At 42.5% G+C, this 14,287-nt stretch overlaps 1 protein-coding gene across 1 annotated transcript in view; it reads left to right on the top strand.

Moving 5' to 3' along the window:
* ARHGAP20 (Rho GTPase activating protein 20) overlaps positions 1-14,287 on the top strand; it is a 97,660-nt gene that overhangs the window by 17,232 nt on the left and 66,141 nt on the right. The window contains exon 2 of the mRNA XM_066621614.1: positions 1,643-1,728. Coding sequence (XP_066477711.1) covers positions 1,643-1,728 — 86 coding nt within the window. The remainder of the gene's footprint in view (positions 1-1,642; positions 1,729-14,287) is intronic.

Genomic DNA, 14,287 nt, shown 5'->3' with positions numbered 1-14,287 from the left:
AAAGCTTCTTGGGAGAATGTCCTCTCCCCCTTAAAAACTCTGTGAGTGTACTTGATTGGCTTTCCTTTCCACTCAACGTTTGATAAATGGCAAGTGACATTTAGCTGCCAAGTATAAATTTAAGTCAAGAAAAAAGGTTAATTGGCTAACTGTTTCACTGCTGATGTATGCAATGTACGGAATACTTTATGGAACTTTTTTTATCCTTGCAACAACCCTGGAAATGGAGTTGCTATCATTTCCAGTTTACAGGTGGGAGAAAAAAAGATTAAGAGCTGTTTATATGTATACTGTATGTCCCCGGACTTAGAATGAAATAAAATTTGGACCCTGTTTTCCAGATCGCACGTCATGGGATCTGTTTGCAGGACTACTTTGGGCTTCCTCTGGAGCAGAAGGTGCTGTCTTATATTTAGTTGGGCTAAATGGACTGCCATTGGTTTCATACTGTCTCCTCTGATTAGCAACTGAGCCCCATAGTCCTAAGCAAATAATTAGTTTCCCTTCAAAACACCAAAATGTATACTAAACTTATCAAGATCTGAGGAGTAGAGGGACACCTCTACTGCACTTCTTGCTGTGTATTGGACGTCTATTAAAAAAACACTACCTGTATTCTGCATTATGTGGGATTGAACTTATGCTTCATAGACTGGAGTTCTGACATTCTCATGATGTGAGCCCCCCCCCCCCGAATGAGTTAGAGCCGAGGGTCACACCCTGACAGTCACAGCCCAATCCTGTTGATGGTCTTTGCTGCCGGAACTAGTGTTCTCATGGTGGAATGTGTTTTTCTGGCATAGCCAAAGGTGCTCCAGAGCAGCACACTTCTGGACCTCCACCGCACAGGCCCAGTGTGCACTGGTAGACAGAGGAACGCCCAGTAGTGACAGTGAGTTGGCAACTCGGGCAAAATGGGGTGGAGGAGAGCAGAACAGGGGAGGACCAGAGACATGTTGAGAGAAGGTGGCACCCAACGTGGGCAAGTTGTGCTGTATGATACTCTCTTCCCAAATTGCTTAGCTTTGGTCAAACTCTCCTGGGAGGGCTATGTACGAGGTATATATTAGGAAACTGGTGAATGAACTGTTTCCAGTGGAACAATTTTTTTCCGGATCGAAGTGGTGGAGGTGGGGTGAGATGTTGATAGGAATGATGCCCATTGAGAAAAACTTATTAGCAGTGAAATTGGTATTCCTCATAAAACAGGTGCTGGCTTTGTTATAGTGGGGTGTGTCCTAAGATTTCCTTCCTCCTGAGTCTTCCTACTGCAGGAGGACTCCTGAGGAACATTTCTTCCACAGGAAGGAGGAAACCTTAGGATACAACCCAATGTCCCTTGTTTAAATATTCAGCATGCTAGTAAAGACCAGAGTCAGAATTGGGCCATGCAGGAATGGTTTGTGATGGTGTTTGCTGGAATAAATCATGCAAGACTGGTAACCTTCTGTGTTGTCTCACCTGAACATTTCCACTTTCCCAGTATGTAACATTCTGCAGACTCTCCTGTCCCATCTCTTGAGGACTGGGGATGTAGTCTCTGCCAGTATGGTGTTGAAACCCTTCTCTTAAAAGTATTTTTCCCCCAAGTTATTATTGTAAAGATTGTCTTACATTTAGTCTTGTTTCTGTTTTTCATCAGAGGATGAGGAGCTTGGTCCAAAGACGTCAGTCAGCACCATCTCTGGTTCACAGCAAAACTCTGAACAAGTCCAGAACCACTGCCAGGTGAGGTGGAATGTGCTTCTTTTGCAAGTTTCCCTGCCCAGATTGTAATGTGTTTAGCGGTAGGCATTTAACTACACAAGGCTGCAAATGACATCTGCAGAGATGCAAACCATCCCCAGAATGGTTTTTTCAGGAGGCATTTCCTGAAACTGCCTTTGCATTCAGAATTTTTCTGATTTGAGGGGAAAGTGTGCATTCCATTCATATACAGCCTATCTAGAATGGAAAAAGGCTGTAACAGTGTTTCAGTTTTGGAGGTGTCTTCAAAATCTTGGCGCTTTTAGTTACCCAACATATCAGTTTCTTTCCTTTTTCAAGGGCCTGAGCATGGGTATATTGGCAGCCAAAATGCTCTGTTTATGTACTTGTTTAAGTAGCTCATGGGTATCCCTATCTGTTAGAGCAGTAGCTCTCAAACTTGCTACTTCAATTTGTCTGCCAGAAAAGCTTTCTGCTGTGAAACTCCTATGCATTTAAAGCAATCTGGGGTGTATTCTAGGGGGTAGTTATTTCATATGAAGTGTTAGCCAGGCCTATAGGACCTCACTCCTATATGAATGAAGAACATACTCTTGGAGAAATCTGCAGTGGCTGTGTGTTCCTTGGGAAGATCAGTGGTAGTGGGCAAACTGTCCTTCAGGGAAGCTTGCCTGCTATTACTTCTTGAAAATCCTGATAAACTTTCAAGATCTAGCATTTCACAGAGTATGGTTTTCAAAACCACTTACTAAATTCAAAACTCAGCACCAGTGTGTGATATGTGGTGGTGTGTATGACACTGTAAAGAGATTGTCAAGTGATGAAATTAATTAGTGAGTGTCTGCACAGCATTTTCTAGTTGCATTTTCTTTCTCCCAGAGGATTATGTTGCTATTGAACCAATACTTTTCCAGCATTTTGTGTCTTCATGATTCATCTTCTCAATAATCTTTTGTGCCAATTTCTACCAGTCTCGCCTATAATTCATATAATTTACAGGGATTGGATCTGCTGAGGTCACTGGTAAAATTACAGGTGACCAGAACTGACCATTTGACCTTGGTTCAGTTGATTTCTTTTCCTTAGCTTGGTCTGTTCTCCTGATCTGTTTAACAAGACTCCATTCCTCTTCATCAGTAATAAAACAAACCATGTTTGAATTTTCTTCTCTGTCCTGTAAATGCTTAACTCTTCAGAATTGCTCCCTTTTTTAAGCAGCTAAGAGCAACAGGTGATGTGTCTTGTAGCTAGGTAATCACATATTCTTGTCTTGAAGCTGTCTTAGTACCCCTTTGTAGACAAAGCACTGATTTAATTTTAGATTATAGATTCATTTGGGCACTAAAGCAATCAATCCTATTGTTGATGCTCAGTATACTGTCCCTTTAGTGGCTGAACAACCTTTAACAATATAAACATTAGATCACAAAATACTTTCTTCCAACTCTAGCATAAGTCTGTGGGGGATTTGTATGAAAAGTATCTCTTTAGCAACTAAGTGATGAGCAATTCAGCTCATTTATTGAACTTTTAAAGAGGGAATTTTATTAGGAAACACTTGGGGAAAACCTACAACCCAATCTAAGTAAATCCCCACGCTGACCTGGGAAGGCAAATCAGGCCAGGGAACGGGGTCAGGATTTGTTGTGTGCTGCCACTGAACCCACCTGGGCCCGATCTTCTCCCTCCTCACCCCCATCACCGATCAGTCAAGCTGGCGCAGATCTGAATTGACCCATGCAACTACTGGAGGTTACGGCAGGGCAGAGAAACCAATATTCCCTGACCCTGAGGAAGCCTCCAGTGGCCAAAAATCCTCTGTGGGAAGATATGTCTAGAGATGGCGACTGTTTGTTTAAAAGCGAACTTCTAGAGTACTTAAGGAGGAATTTTTAATAGACTTTATAAATAAATGTATTGGAATCCTCCTGTTTATAATTCTAAGTTTAGCATTTCATACACGGAGGAAAAGATGTGGTTTTGAGACATTTCCCTGGTTTTCTTCCATTTTTGTTGAATAATATCAAAAATCTGTGTTCCGTGGAAATCTCGGTCTTGTCTAGATCACAGTAAATGATTTTGACATGTTATTTTACGGTCTTATGCCAAATGCTAAGTACTCCTAGATAACAAAGATCATGTGTGTTATCTAGTAACGCAAACAGCTTAGCTCTACTATGGAGATACAGTGTGTACCCTAAAGCATTGCACAGGCTGTTCCCAAAAGGTTTAATCTGAAGACATGTGGATCATCTGAGCTATGTGACTAGAAGAGGATAGAACCAGAAATTTATTAAATGTAAATTGCCAGGAGGCCTTAATTGCCTGTTCCAAGAGGCCCAAGTAGATGATGGATGTTTCATCTAAATCTGGTTGGGAGAATTACTTTGTTCCAAACATTGTCAGAATGTGCATCAGTTTACACTTGTGTGTTGTACATAAATTTGGTTTTCTGACTTTGCGGGTATTCATGGTATCATGTATCATGATTTTCTAGTGCATAAATTAGTGTAGTTCAAAGCATTGCTGTTCAATGAACTGATAGTGCATTATGTTTAATCTTCAGGGATGATCTTGTAGACTATTCAAGTCTTTTTAATTTATAGGTTGACCTCCTATAGTAAATTCACCCCTAGGAGAGCTGATGACAGCTATTAAAGGATCCTATCAAGGATATAATCTGAGGGCTGCTTGCGATTTCAGAGAATTATTTGTGCTATACAAGTGTCTTCTGTACATAGGCTTGGTGCTCTAATGTGTTGTAGCAGTAGCCGTTGATTGCTTTCATAGATCACTATCGTGTTATATGTGGCTCATAGTGAATCATTAACTCCACCAACTTCCTATATACCTTAGGACAGTGTTTCTCAGCCTTTTTCCCCTGCTGTAGCACCTCACATCATCCACCTATTGGAAGTTCTGCCAGAAGTAACTGGTGATGATGTCGTCACCAGTTACTTCAACTCTGGTAAGAGGCTCAGGACAGATAGAAGGGATTTTCTGAGCACACAAAAAGCACTTGCTAGAGCTCTGCCCTCTGAACTGAGCCTCCTACTGCTGCTAGTTGCATTGTGTTGCTAGTCTCACTGCCAGGCAGCAAGGGTCTGGGGGTCCTGCGCATACCATCGGACACTACCCCAAGTATTACTGGTGGTACCCATACCACTGGTTGAGAAACACTGCTTTAGGAGTTTTCCATGCCACAGTCCACATGTTCACTTATCCTGAGTTGAAACAGGACTGGTGTATGCAAACAGCATATGAGGTAGCTGTTATGAGTTCTCAGACTGCCAGCTTCATCTTGTAGGTCAGAGATCGTATGAATTCTCTTTCATATTAGAAGCATTCCTGCTAACTGGCAAAGAGTTATTTTTTCCCATGAAGCTCGTCTTATATTTAGCAAGGGGAGACTAACTGTCCTCCTTCATCCCAGTGTAGTGTCTTTTCTAGTGCCTGTTTGCTGGTGTTTCTTATGTATCTTTTTAGATTGTGAGCCCTTTTGAGATGGGCCATTTCATTTTCTCTGTAAACTGCTTTGTGAGCTTTTTTTGTTGAAAATCAGTACATAAATATTCCTAATAACTAACACACAAACACATACGCGCGCGCGCGCGCGCACACACACACACACACACACAGAGGGGAAAAAGAATTCTGTCCTAGACATCTCCATGACATTCTAGTTCTCTATATAGAGTTGTTTTTTTCTTCATGTGGCAGTGTTCGGATATGTGATGATTTGCATCACTGCTGCCTGCAATTCCAAGTACTATAGTCTGGGAACAATTTTATAACTTCATCTACTATTTGTGTGGCCCAGAACATAAGAGCACCTTGTTCTCCAGGAGCTTTTGATATACTGTAGCTGTTAACTTTTATGTTCAGTTCAGCAAACCCAAAATTCAGTTGAATTAAAGAGTTTAAGATTCTTAGGGTTACATAAACTCTTACATGCATTTTCTCCCATCCCTTCTTCAGTATGGCCATTGTTCATATGGTTTAATATTTCAAAAGAACTCCTTTTTGGGTGTACCTAGAAGAAGATGCTGCCAGGTCCAGATTCAGCCCCTTCTATGTTGCCTAGTCCCTTACATTGTAGATTAGATTTTTTGTCTTTTGGTTAATGTCTCCAAAGCTGAACTTGAGTAGGGGTCCAATACTGTTGGGTTTCTGCACTGCCAGAATTCCAGAATTGCTGCATTGCCAGAATTCTGGTGGCACAACATGCTTTCTGGAAGTCACAAAAGGTGACATGCCATTTAGCACAGCCAGGCTACCACAGCAAGTGGTGAGTGATCATGCATTAGTGACCTACCAAGGATCCCTGGCACTAGTATGTCAGCACAAGGAGGTAGGTAGGAGACAAGGGTGGGTGAGAAAGCACAGAGAGGGAAGGAACGAGGTGAACTGGGGTGGAGTGGGGGTTGATCGAGGCCAGGAAGAATGGTATTGGCACTTTGGCCAATTGGAACCTTTTCAACTTTGATCTGACTTTCTGGGTCCACTCAGGCTTGTGCCAACAAAATTGCTGGTGCAGGTCTGAGTAGACCCATTTGGGCAGCAAAGGCTGAGTCCTGGGCAAAGGAACAAATGTTCCCTTACCTGGAGAAGGCTTCTGAGACTGCCCCCTCCATGCAGGATGCCTTGCACACTCTGGTGGCATGGCTGCATTGCTGGGGGTTGGGTTGGATTTATTTAGGATTGGGCTGTAGGTTTTTGTTCACTGTAGCAGAGTTGAGAAACAAAAGAAGCAACTTCGTAAGTTTGTTAGGACCTGCTTTCTGATAACCATGGCCTCAAAATAACTGATACTAAGTGTGAACCAAGACCTGGTTCTGCCCTAGAAGAATTTTTCCATCAGAAATTCCAGACTTGGTTAAGACATCTCCCACAATCTGTGTTGGAGCCAGATGAACAGCAGGTGTGAAGGTGTTGTGAAGTGCAATTTCCATCCTTTCCCTGTTTTAGTGTAAATAACTATTGGATTAAAAAAAAGCAAAGCTCTTTCTCTAGTGAGAGAACTGAGAATGTTGAATGCATTTTTCAAGTGAGGAGATTGATGGTGTTGGATTGTAAGAATAAACACATAATGATTCTGAAGATTTCACTGGCAAAACGTGAGCTTCTCCCAATGCAAGCAAGTATGTTATTTCCCTTGGTCTGAAAAAAGCATCTCCTTCCTTCTGCTGCAGCCTGGTTCTGCTTGGCAAATGCTTGCAAAGCTGGTCTGTTTTTGAAACACCAGGATGGGACCCTCCTTCCCAAGCTACAATTCAGTGCACCCTTACTTAAGAATAACACCCATGGAAAGCAGTGGGTCTACTTCTGAGGAAAAAGGGCTGCAAATATATGCAGCTGCATCTCCCTGCTGTGAATTGAATTGCACACTCCCAGTTATGTGTTATATGCTGTATGTAGAGCTTCTGGCTTAACACACCAGACACCTTAAAGGTGGATTTGATTCATGGTTTCACCTTTTTCACTAGCATATCCCTTGGCAGCCCATTTCCATAAATTGTACACTTCCTATTAGCAAAATGTTTGTAATTAGTGAGACAAGCCCTCATCTCCTCCATATGAAAGCCCAGACTTCATGTATTTATCATAGTGTTTTCTCTTTTTATCTGTTTGAAGAACAGAAGACTCTGCCTTTGCAGGGTTTTGCTGAGAAATTCTGGGTGATTGATCACTTTCCATCTTATGTTTCAGCTTTTTTACTGTGCTGGTTTTCAATCGCTGGTTCATACATGAATTGATGGACAAAAACTAGCTACTGTTGGGGCTTTCACAGCCAACCAGCTATCTCCCTTCCAGGCCGTGCATTCTGGAGCACGGCCTGCCTTTTTCTGCCATTATTCCATTCTTTTTCAAGTACCCCTAAAGGTCCTGTTCAGTGTCCCTGGGAGTACATGAATACCAGGTTGGGAACCACTGTTCTACTGGTATGTTGTTTACAGTGCACTTACTCTGATAGTGTTTACAAAAAGGTGGTGAATACCAGAATTTTTAAAAGAATAAAAATGTATCTTATGATCTTTTACTGTGTTTTTAATAAATTAGAGACTACAGTTCTTAGGTAACAATTAGTGGTAGGTTATTTTTCAGGATCTGGCCTCAGGTAAAATCAGATAAAACTATAGTCAGACAACCCCCTAAGTTTAACCCCTGACTTATCCGAGGGTCATAGAAAATTCCATGATTGCTCAAAACTTGCCCTCAACTTATCTGTGGGGTCGACTTAGGGGCGAGCGCCTGTGGTAGTTGTGAGTGGTTAATGTTGAAATGATTTCTCACTGTGCCAGGGTGGCATTAACTGAGTCTAAAGGGTAATAATTAGATCACTCCACACATGTAATTGGAGGATAAGGAATAACTTATTTGCAGCTTTTTTAAATAAAAAGGATGATGTGCATTTCTGTACAGGTGGGGATAGAATGCACATAAAACACAAATTATAATGGAAAGCATAGTGACCCAGAAAAAGTTTGTGGCCCTCTGTGTGGGGGTGTGAGGAAGAAGCCCAAAACCAGGGTATCCTTTCTCACTCTGCCTCCCATCTGGGCAAGACCCAAAAGACCAGAGTTCCTACAGTACAGAATCTGGTGCTAGAGGAGCATCCTGGGAAGCAAACAGACCCTGCTAACCCCAACACCTCAGCGTCTACATTTGCCCTAGGTCAGCTTTTCCCATCCTGGGTGCCACTTTCAGAGACTTGGGGAGCCCTGCGGGGGACTCCTTAGACCTCCCAGGACTTCAGCAATGGCTGGAGGAAAGTAAAAAGTGCCCCCCTCCCATCCCCAGCTACAACATGATCCTGGGGATTGTGTTGCTGCAATCCCCCTCCCCTGCACCTTAAAGGGGAAGGGATAAGTGCTTCCCTGTCTAGTGGGTCACGACCCACCAGTTTGGAAACCACTAGAACATAACCTATAGAACAAAATGCACTTCTGGGCACACATCAATTGTCTCTGAGGCTGGAGAGAGATTTTACATTTTAGTGGATACCTCCCTAATTTACAATAATAGCCTCCATAATCTACCATAGTTTGCCAGTGATGGAAGGTGCAAAGAAAATAATTAAAGCTTGCATTGTGTGCCATGAAAGAAGGCGGAGTGCTTTTATATCTCTGTCTTTGTACAGATGAAACATTTTCAAACACTGCTGTTGAGCTCTAGAAGTTAAAGCCTGAGAAATGCAGCACCGCCTCTCTGTAGCCACTTTGCAAGCAGCTGAAGAACTGGTATGCGTAACATTATCACACTGAGTAATTGTGCAGTTGTATCTTCAGCTGCAAGTCATGGGCAGACCCTGCAGGGAGCTCTGCTGAGAGAGAATGACAATAATCTGACCTCATAGTTAAGAGGGCATGCTGTCATGGAAGTGTTCCAGGATAAATAAGGACGTGACCTGCGCACCTAAGAAAACACCTTTGCTCATCCCTGCATTGGCCTTGTTGGGGGAAAAAAGGGGCAACAAGGCTTTTTACCTTCCAAGGGCAAGAAGAGTGTTCTTTCATTTCCTCTGTAGATAGTCATCATTAGCAGAAAGCTAATAGGTGGAGATGCCCAGAATTTCAGCATTTTTCAGCATAGATTGTTTGGGAAACCTTTCAAGTGGTGCACAGTAAGAGGAACACAAAAACATACTCCAAGACACTTTTATGCAAGATACAAAGTGGGCTAACAGATCTTGGGCACCAACTGAGGACCTAGGCTTATTGGAAGGCCCTCTTGGCTGGTCCAGTCCCTGAACTCTCAGTCCCAGTGGCAGTACTCAGTGCAGAATCAGGGGTTGTCCTGGGAGGCTTTGTCCCAGAGCCCCCAGCAATAATGCCAGCAGTGTGAGGGAGGATGCACATTTGAGCACATTGAGCTGCACATTTGAGCAGTTTAGCTGTGGGATTGAGACATCTTCTGCCTCCAGCACTGGCTTCTCATAACTTTTGTCCCATTCACATTGCAGCAAACCTGAAATGGAAACTTCCCATTTGGCAACCTGAAGTGTGGGGATCATGTGGGAAGCCAGCTGTGGTGTTGAGGTGTTTGCTTCTGTGTTCGATTTTGAACAGGTAGCCATGTTAGCTCACAGCAGCAAAAATAGCAAAGAGCCTTGTGACATCTTAAAGACTAGCACATTTATTATAGCTTAAGCTTTTGTGGACTTTCATAGATGGTGTTGTGGACTGCAGGAATGAAATATTGTGCAACAATAGATTTGTTGATCTTCAAGGTGTCACAAGGCTCTTTGTTGTGTTCTTTAGTGATCTTTGCTTTCCTGTTGTCTGTCCTGAAAACATAGAGTTGTTTTTTTAAAAAGAAACAGCAAACCATCACACTAGAGAGAAAGCTAAAACCCTTTCAGGTAACATGTTGCCTTGAGTGCTCCCTGGGGCATTTGGTGGGCCACTGTGAGACATAGGAAGCTGGACTAGATGAATGCTTCACCTGATCCAGCAAGGCTTATGTTCTTAAACCTCCTACTAGAAATACTAGCTTCACATGTTCAGTCAGTCTTTTTAAAGCACATATGCTTTTAAATATGCAGTATCCCCTGCCTGCTGGGATGAAGTATAAAGCCCAGAAAGACCTGGAACATGTAATATTTTTGAACAAGTAGATTTCTCAGGTATTGTTTCTACATGGAGGGGCCCATGTGACTACTTTACAGTGTAATCTTATCTTGCGCTGGAACAGGCAAGCCAGGAGGCTTGTGCTGTATCCTGCACAAATACAGATGCAAAGCGGCTCAGTCGAAGATAAGAAGAAACTCTTCCCCTTACTCTTGGGTAAGCAACTACAACCCCTGTGGGTCTCGTCGGACTTGCGCCACCTCCTGAAGCTTGAAGCTGCTCCGCGCTGCTCGGGAAATGTGGTTGGGATCTGGCATAACTGTCGGGTCCTAGATCCACCTTCCACTCCCTGCCCTCCCTTCCCCTGCCCTGGAGCGCCTCCCTCCTGCCTCCTCCCCGCCCACCCCAGAGCCTTGCGCTGGCCGAACTCGACCGATGCAGGTCTTCTCAGAAGAGTCAGCACAGAGGCTGGATACAACTGCTGTGGGCTGGCGTGCCTCTGCGCTCTGGCTCAGCTAACTCTCGAGGAGGCGCAAACTTGCCTTATAGCATGTTTGCGACCCTCCTGGGCCGGCACAAGGGACTTGCGCCGTCCTAAGTGCAACCTAGTATAGCATGCTTAGAAAATTAATTCGTGAACTCTGAATTACTGGCCCTTCACATATTCAAGAAATAAAGTATCCTTGTTTGGCCTTAAGAATCAAACATGATAGTGAACCAATTATGCTTCTGTGTTTTAAGTAGTCAAAACCATCATTGAGAAGCTAATGTGGCTGATATTTACTTGGGACTGTTGTCTGTAGGAAAAAAGGAAAGGATAACAAAAGTAGATATGGATGTATGTAAACATGCCAGAGTGGGAAGTATGCCAACATAGCAAGTTGCTTAGGCTGCAATCCTAACCACACTTTCCTGAGAGTAAGCCCCATTGAACAAAATAGGACTTACTTCTGAGTAGACGTGGTTAGGCTTGTGCCCTTAGTCCTCTTCATCTGAATTCAATTACACCCACTTCTAATGACTGGCAATACTATTGCATGTAATGGAATTTCAGGATCCTCTGATTTCTGTTTCATTCGGGTCACTTATGATGCTGTTGTAATTTTTTTTTCCCCAAACTGTGCACTTGAACTCAGAAGTTATTTTTGTGCAGTAATAGCTAGGGATAAAATTTCATTAGAACTGTTAATAAGGAACAACATGAACCCTTGGAGGCCTCAAGTGGTCCTTTTTCCCCCCAATTAACTTACAAACTAAAAAATCCCTGTTCTCCTGCTGTGTTTTTTTTCCCCTTGTGTTTTTGTAGGACATTTCAATTCTATGGTTATTACATAAAAGTGGCTTATGGCTGTGTTTGTACACCTGGGCTGCTAGACTTTTTGTAGTACACTTCTTTTATTTATTAGACAAAAGGTAAAGGGAAGGGTTCAGAAGAAGTGCATTTTCAAAATGTAACTTAGCACCCTGGATTGTATTAAAGGTTATATTTTTGTACTAGAATTTTAGCCCCTCTAAATCAAAGAAGAGATTCAAAGTACAGGCTGCTTTCGATTTATGCAGGGGTTACATTCCTGGAAAACTGCATGTACCGGCGGCCCACATTACCCGCAGATTCAGGACCTGCGAATTTGATCATCCATGGGTTCAGAACCCGTGGGGTGGGTCCAACCTGTACCCTCCGCAGGATGTTCTGTGGCCTGTGGAAGCCATATATGGTCTTCTCGCCCCTCAGAAGGCTTTCTTTGGCTCCAGGAAGCCAAAAGTCACAACTTCTGGTTTTTGGCCGAAAACCGGAAGTCGCTATTTTCGGCCTTCCAGAAGCCTTACGTGGTCTTCTGAGAGCTGGGGAAGGGCCTCCTTACAAGGTCTTCCTTGTCCCTCCGAATGTCCCCAGGACTTGGTTTCCTCACTAGATCCCAGCTCTGTCAGATAACCCAGGATAACAATTGCATGTCAGGGTGTGGTTTATGTTTCTTTATGATTATATGTTTTGTACTCACTTCGTTAACATCATTTATCCTCTGGTCTGCATCTTGATTGTCAACAATTTTTATGACCTGTTCTCCCTTGAGAAAGATTGGAGGAATGAAAGAATTTGGTCTAATCTGTTATCCCCACCCTCCCTCCCCAGTTGAAATTGGAGAATTAACTGTGTCCATCAGGTGAAAAGAAATTGCAGTTTAAAAGTGGATAATGCTTTCACATTTTTTCCTTAATCTATAGAGAATTACTATGGCAAGATCTGGGGAAGTCTTCCCTAGTTAATATCCAATACTTCAGAAACACCTATTGGTAACTTGGCATACCTCAAGGAAAAAAAAATAAGACTGTCATGGTTAAAATCTCTTGTGACCTTTACTCTTAGCTGACATAAACAAATGAGAAAGCAAATGGTGATGTATAAGATCTGGTGTGACTGGCAAGGCCAGGTACTTTATTTCACCTGGAATAATGTGATTATGGATCAACTGGTAAAATTGACTTTTGATTTGATAACCTTCTAGAACAGTGTTTCTCAAACTGTGGGTCGGGACCCACTAGGTGGGTCGTGAGCCAATTTCAGGTGGGTCTCAGTTCATTTCAATATTTTATTTTTAATATAATAGAGTTGATGCTCCCATGATATGTGACTGCATTTGGGGAAATGTTTCAGATCGTACTTTGAACAGGCCACTGTGTATATGCTTTTAACAATGATAGTCCATGGGACTTACTCCTGGGTAAGTGTGGGTAGGATTACAGCCTAGGATTGTTAAAAATTTCCCTGCTTGATGATCTCACTTCTGGTCATGACATCACTTCTGGTGGGTCCTGGCAGATTCTCATTCTAAAAAGTGGGTCCCAGTGCTAAAAGTGTGAGAACCACTGTTCTAAAATATTATGAAGAGTTTAGCTGTGGCCTTGATTATTTTTCTTGCGAGTTGAAAGCATCTTACACATGATTTTTAAAAAACAATCGAATGCCTAGGAGTTGTACATATTATTCTTTCCTTCTTTTACTCTGTTCACTATCACTGTTGAAGCCAACTTCAACAGTTTAAAGATCCATCTGTTTGGCCTGGCCTTTGGAGAGGAGGACACTTCTTAGGGACCCCTTATACACTTCCATGTTGCTGACATTTTAATCTGCTCTTTTATTATCTTTTAAATGGTTTTTATTTTAACAACTGATTTTAACGTTTTATCTTTATGCGTTTTATCTATTGTGCACCACTTTGAGTGTTTAGAAAAGCAGTATGTACATCTAATAAATATGTTTAATAGCAATTCACACTTATAAATAATCAGTGGTGAATACAAAGTGAGTAAAGGATGTGAATCTACACGATTGGCCTCCTTCTAAACATTAACAACCCACCGAGTTCTGGGTGTCAATGGTTCTGGGTGTACTGTTTAGAAACCACTATGTTAGGCCAGTCTTTCTCTGAGATTGTCAGCTCTGATTGAAGCTAGAGGTCTTTTTTCCAACATGATGCAAAACTGGAAATTTCTGGAGGCTCCAGGATTGCTTTCAGTAGTCACCTGGAGTCTGATGCCAATTCCTTGAGACTCCAGGCTGATCCTGGAGGGTTGGCACTGTAAATTTGCTTGATGACATTACTAGGCTTCTTGGAACAATGGGTATGTATTGGCAACCTTCAGTCTCGAAAGACTATGGTATCGCGCTCTGAAAGGTGGTACTGGTATAGCTGGCAGAATACAACCTCCAGACAAAGTGGTCCCTGGTCCCATGTGCTTGAGAAAGGTAGAGGGGCTGCCATTTGGGTGAGTGAGGTAAGTTAGAAGAAAATGGTTTTTTTCTTGCTCTCTCTTGCTTTATGTAGGTATAAGTCTTTGTGCACTTTTCAAAGTTGTGAAGAATAAGACTCTCTTTGTCAGATTCTCATTCTAAATATCAGACTCTCTGATATCTTCCTTCATATCAAGAATACAGTCCCAAATAGAAATTTGCAGAAGTCTCAGTTTTTTGGAGCAGCCCAGATGTCTGTGGGCAAATAAGTTGATGTAGT

Source organism: Tiliqua scincoides, chromosome 3 (genome assembly GCF_035046505.1).
Source record: "Tiliqua scincoides isolate rTilSci1 chromosome 3, rTilSci1.hap2, whole genome shotgun sequence".
Taxonomy (NCBI): Eukaryota; Metazoa; Chordata; class Lepidosauria; order Squamata; family Scincidae; genus Tiliqua; species Tiliqua scincoides.
The sequence above is the reverse complement of the archived record's forward strand: the minus strand, read 5'-3'. Positions and strand labels throughout refer to the sequence as shown.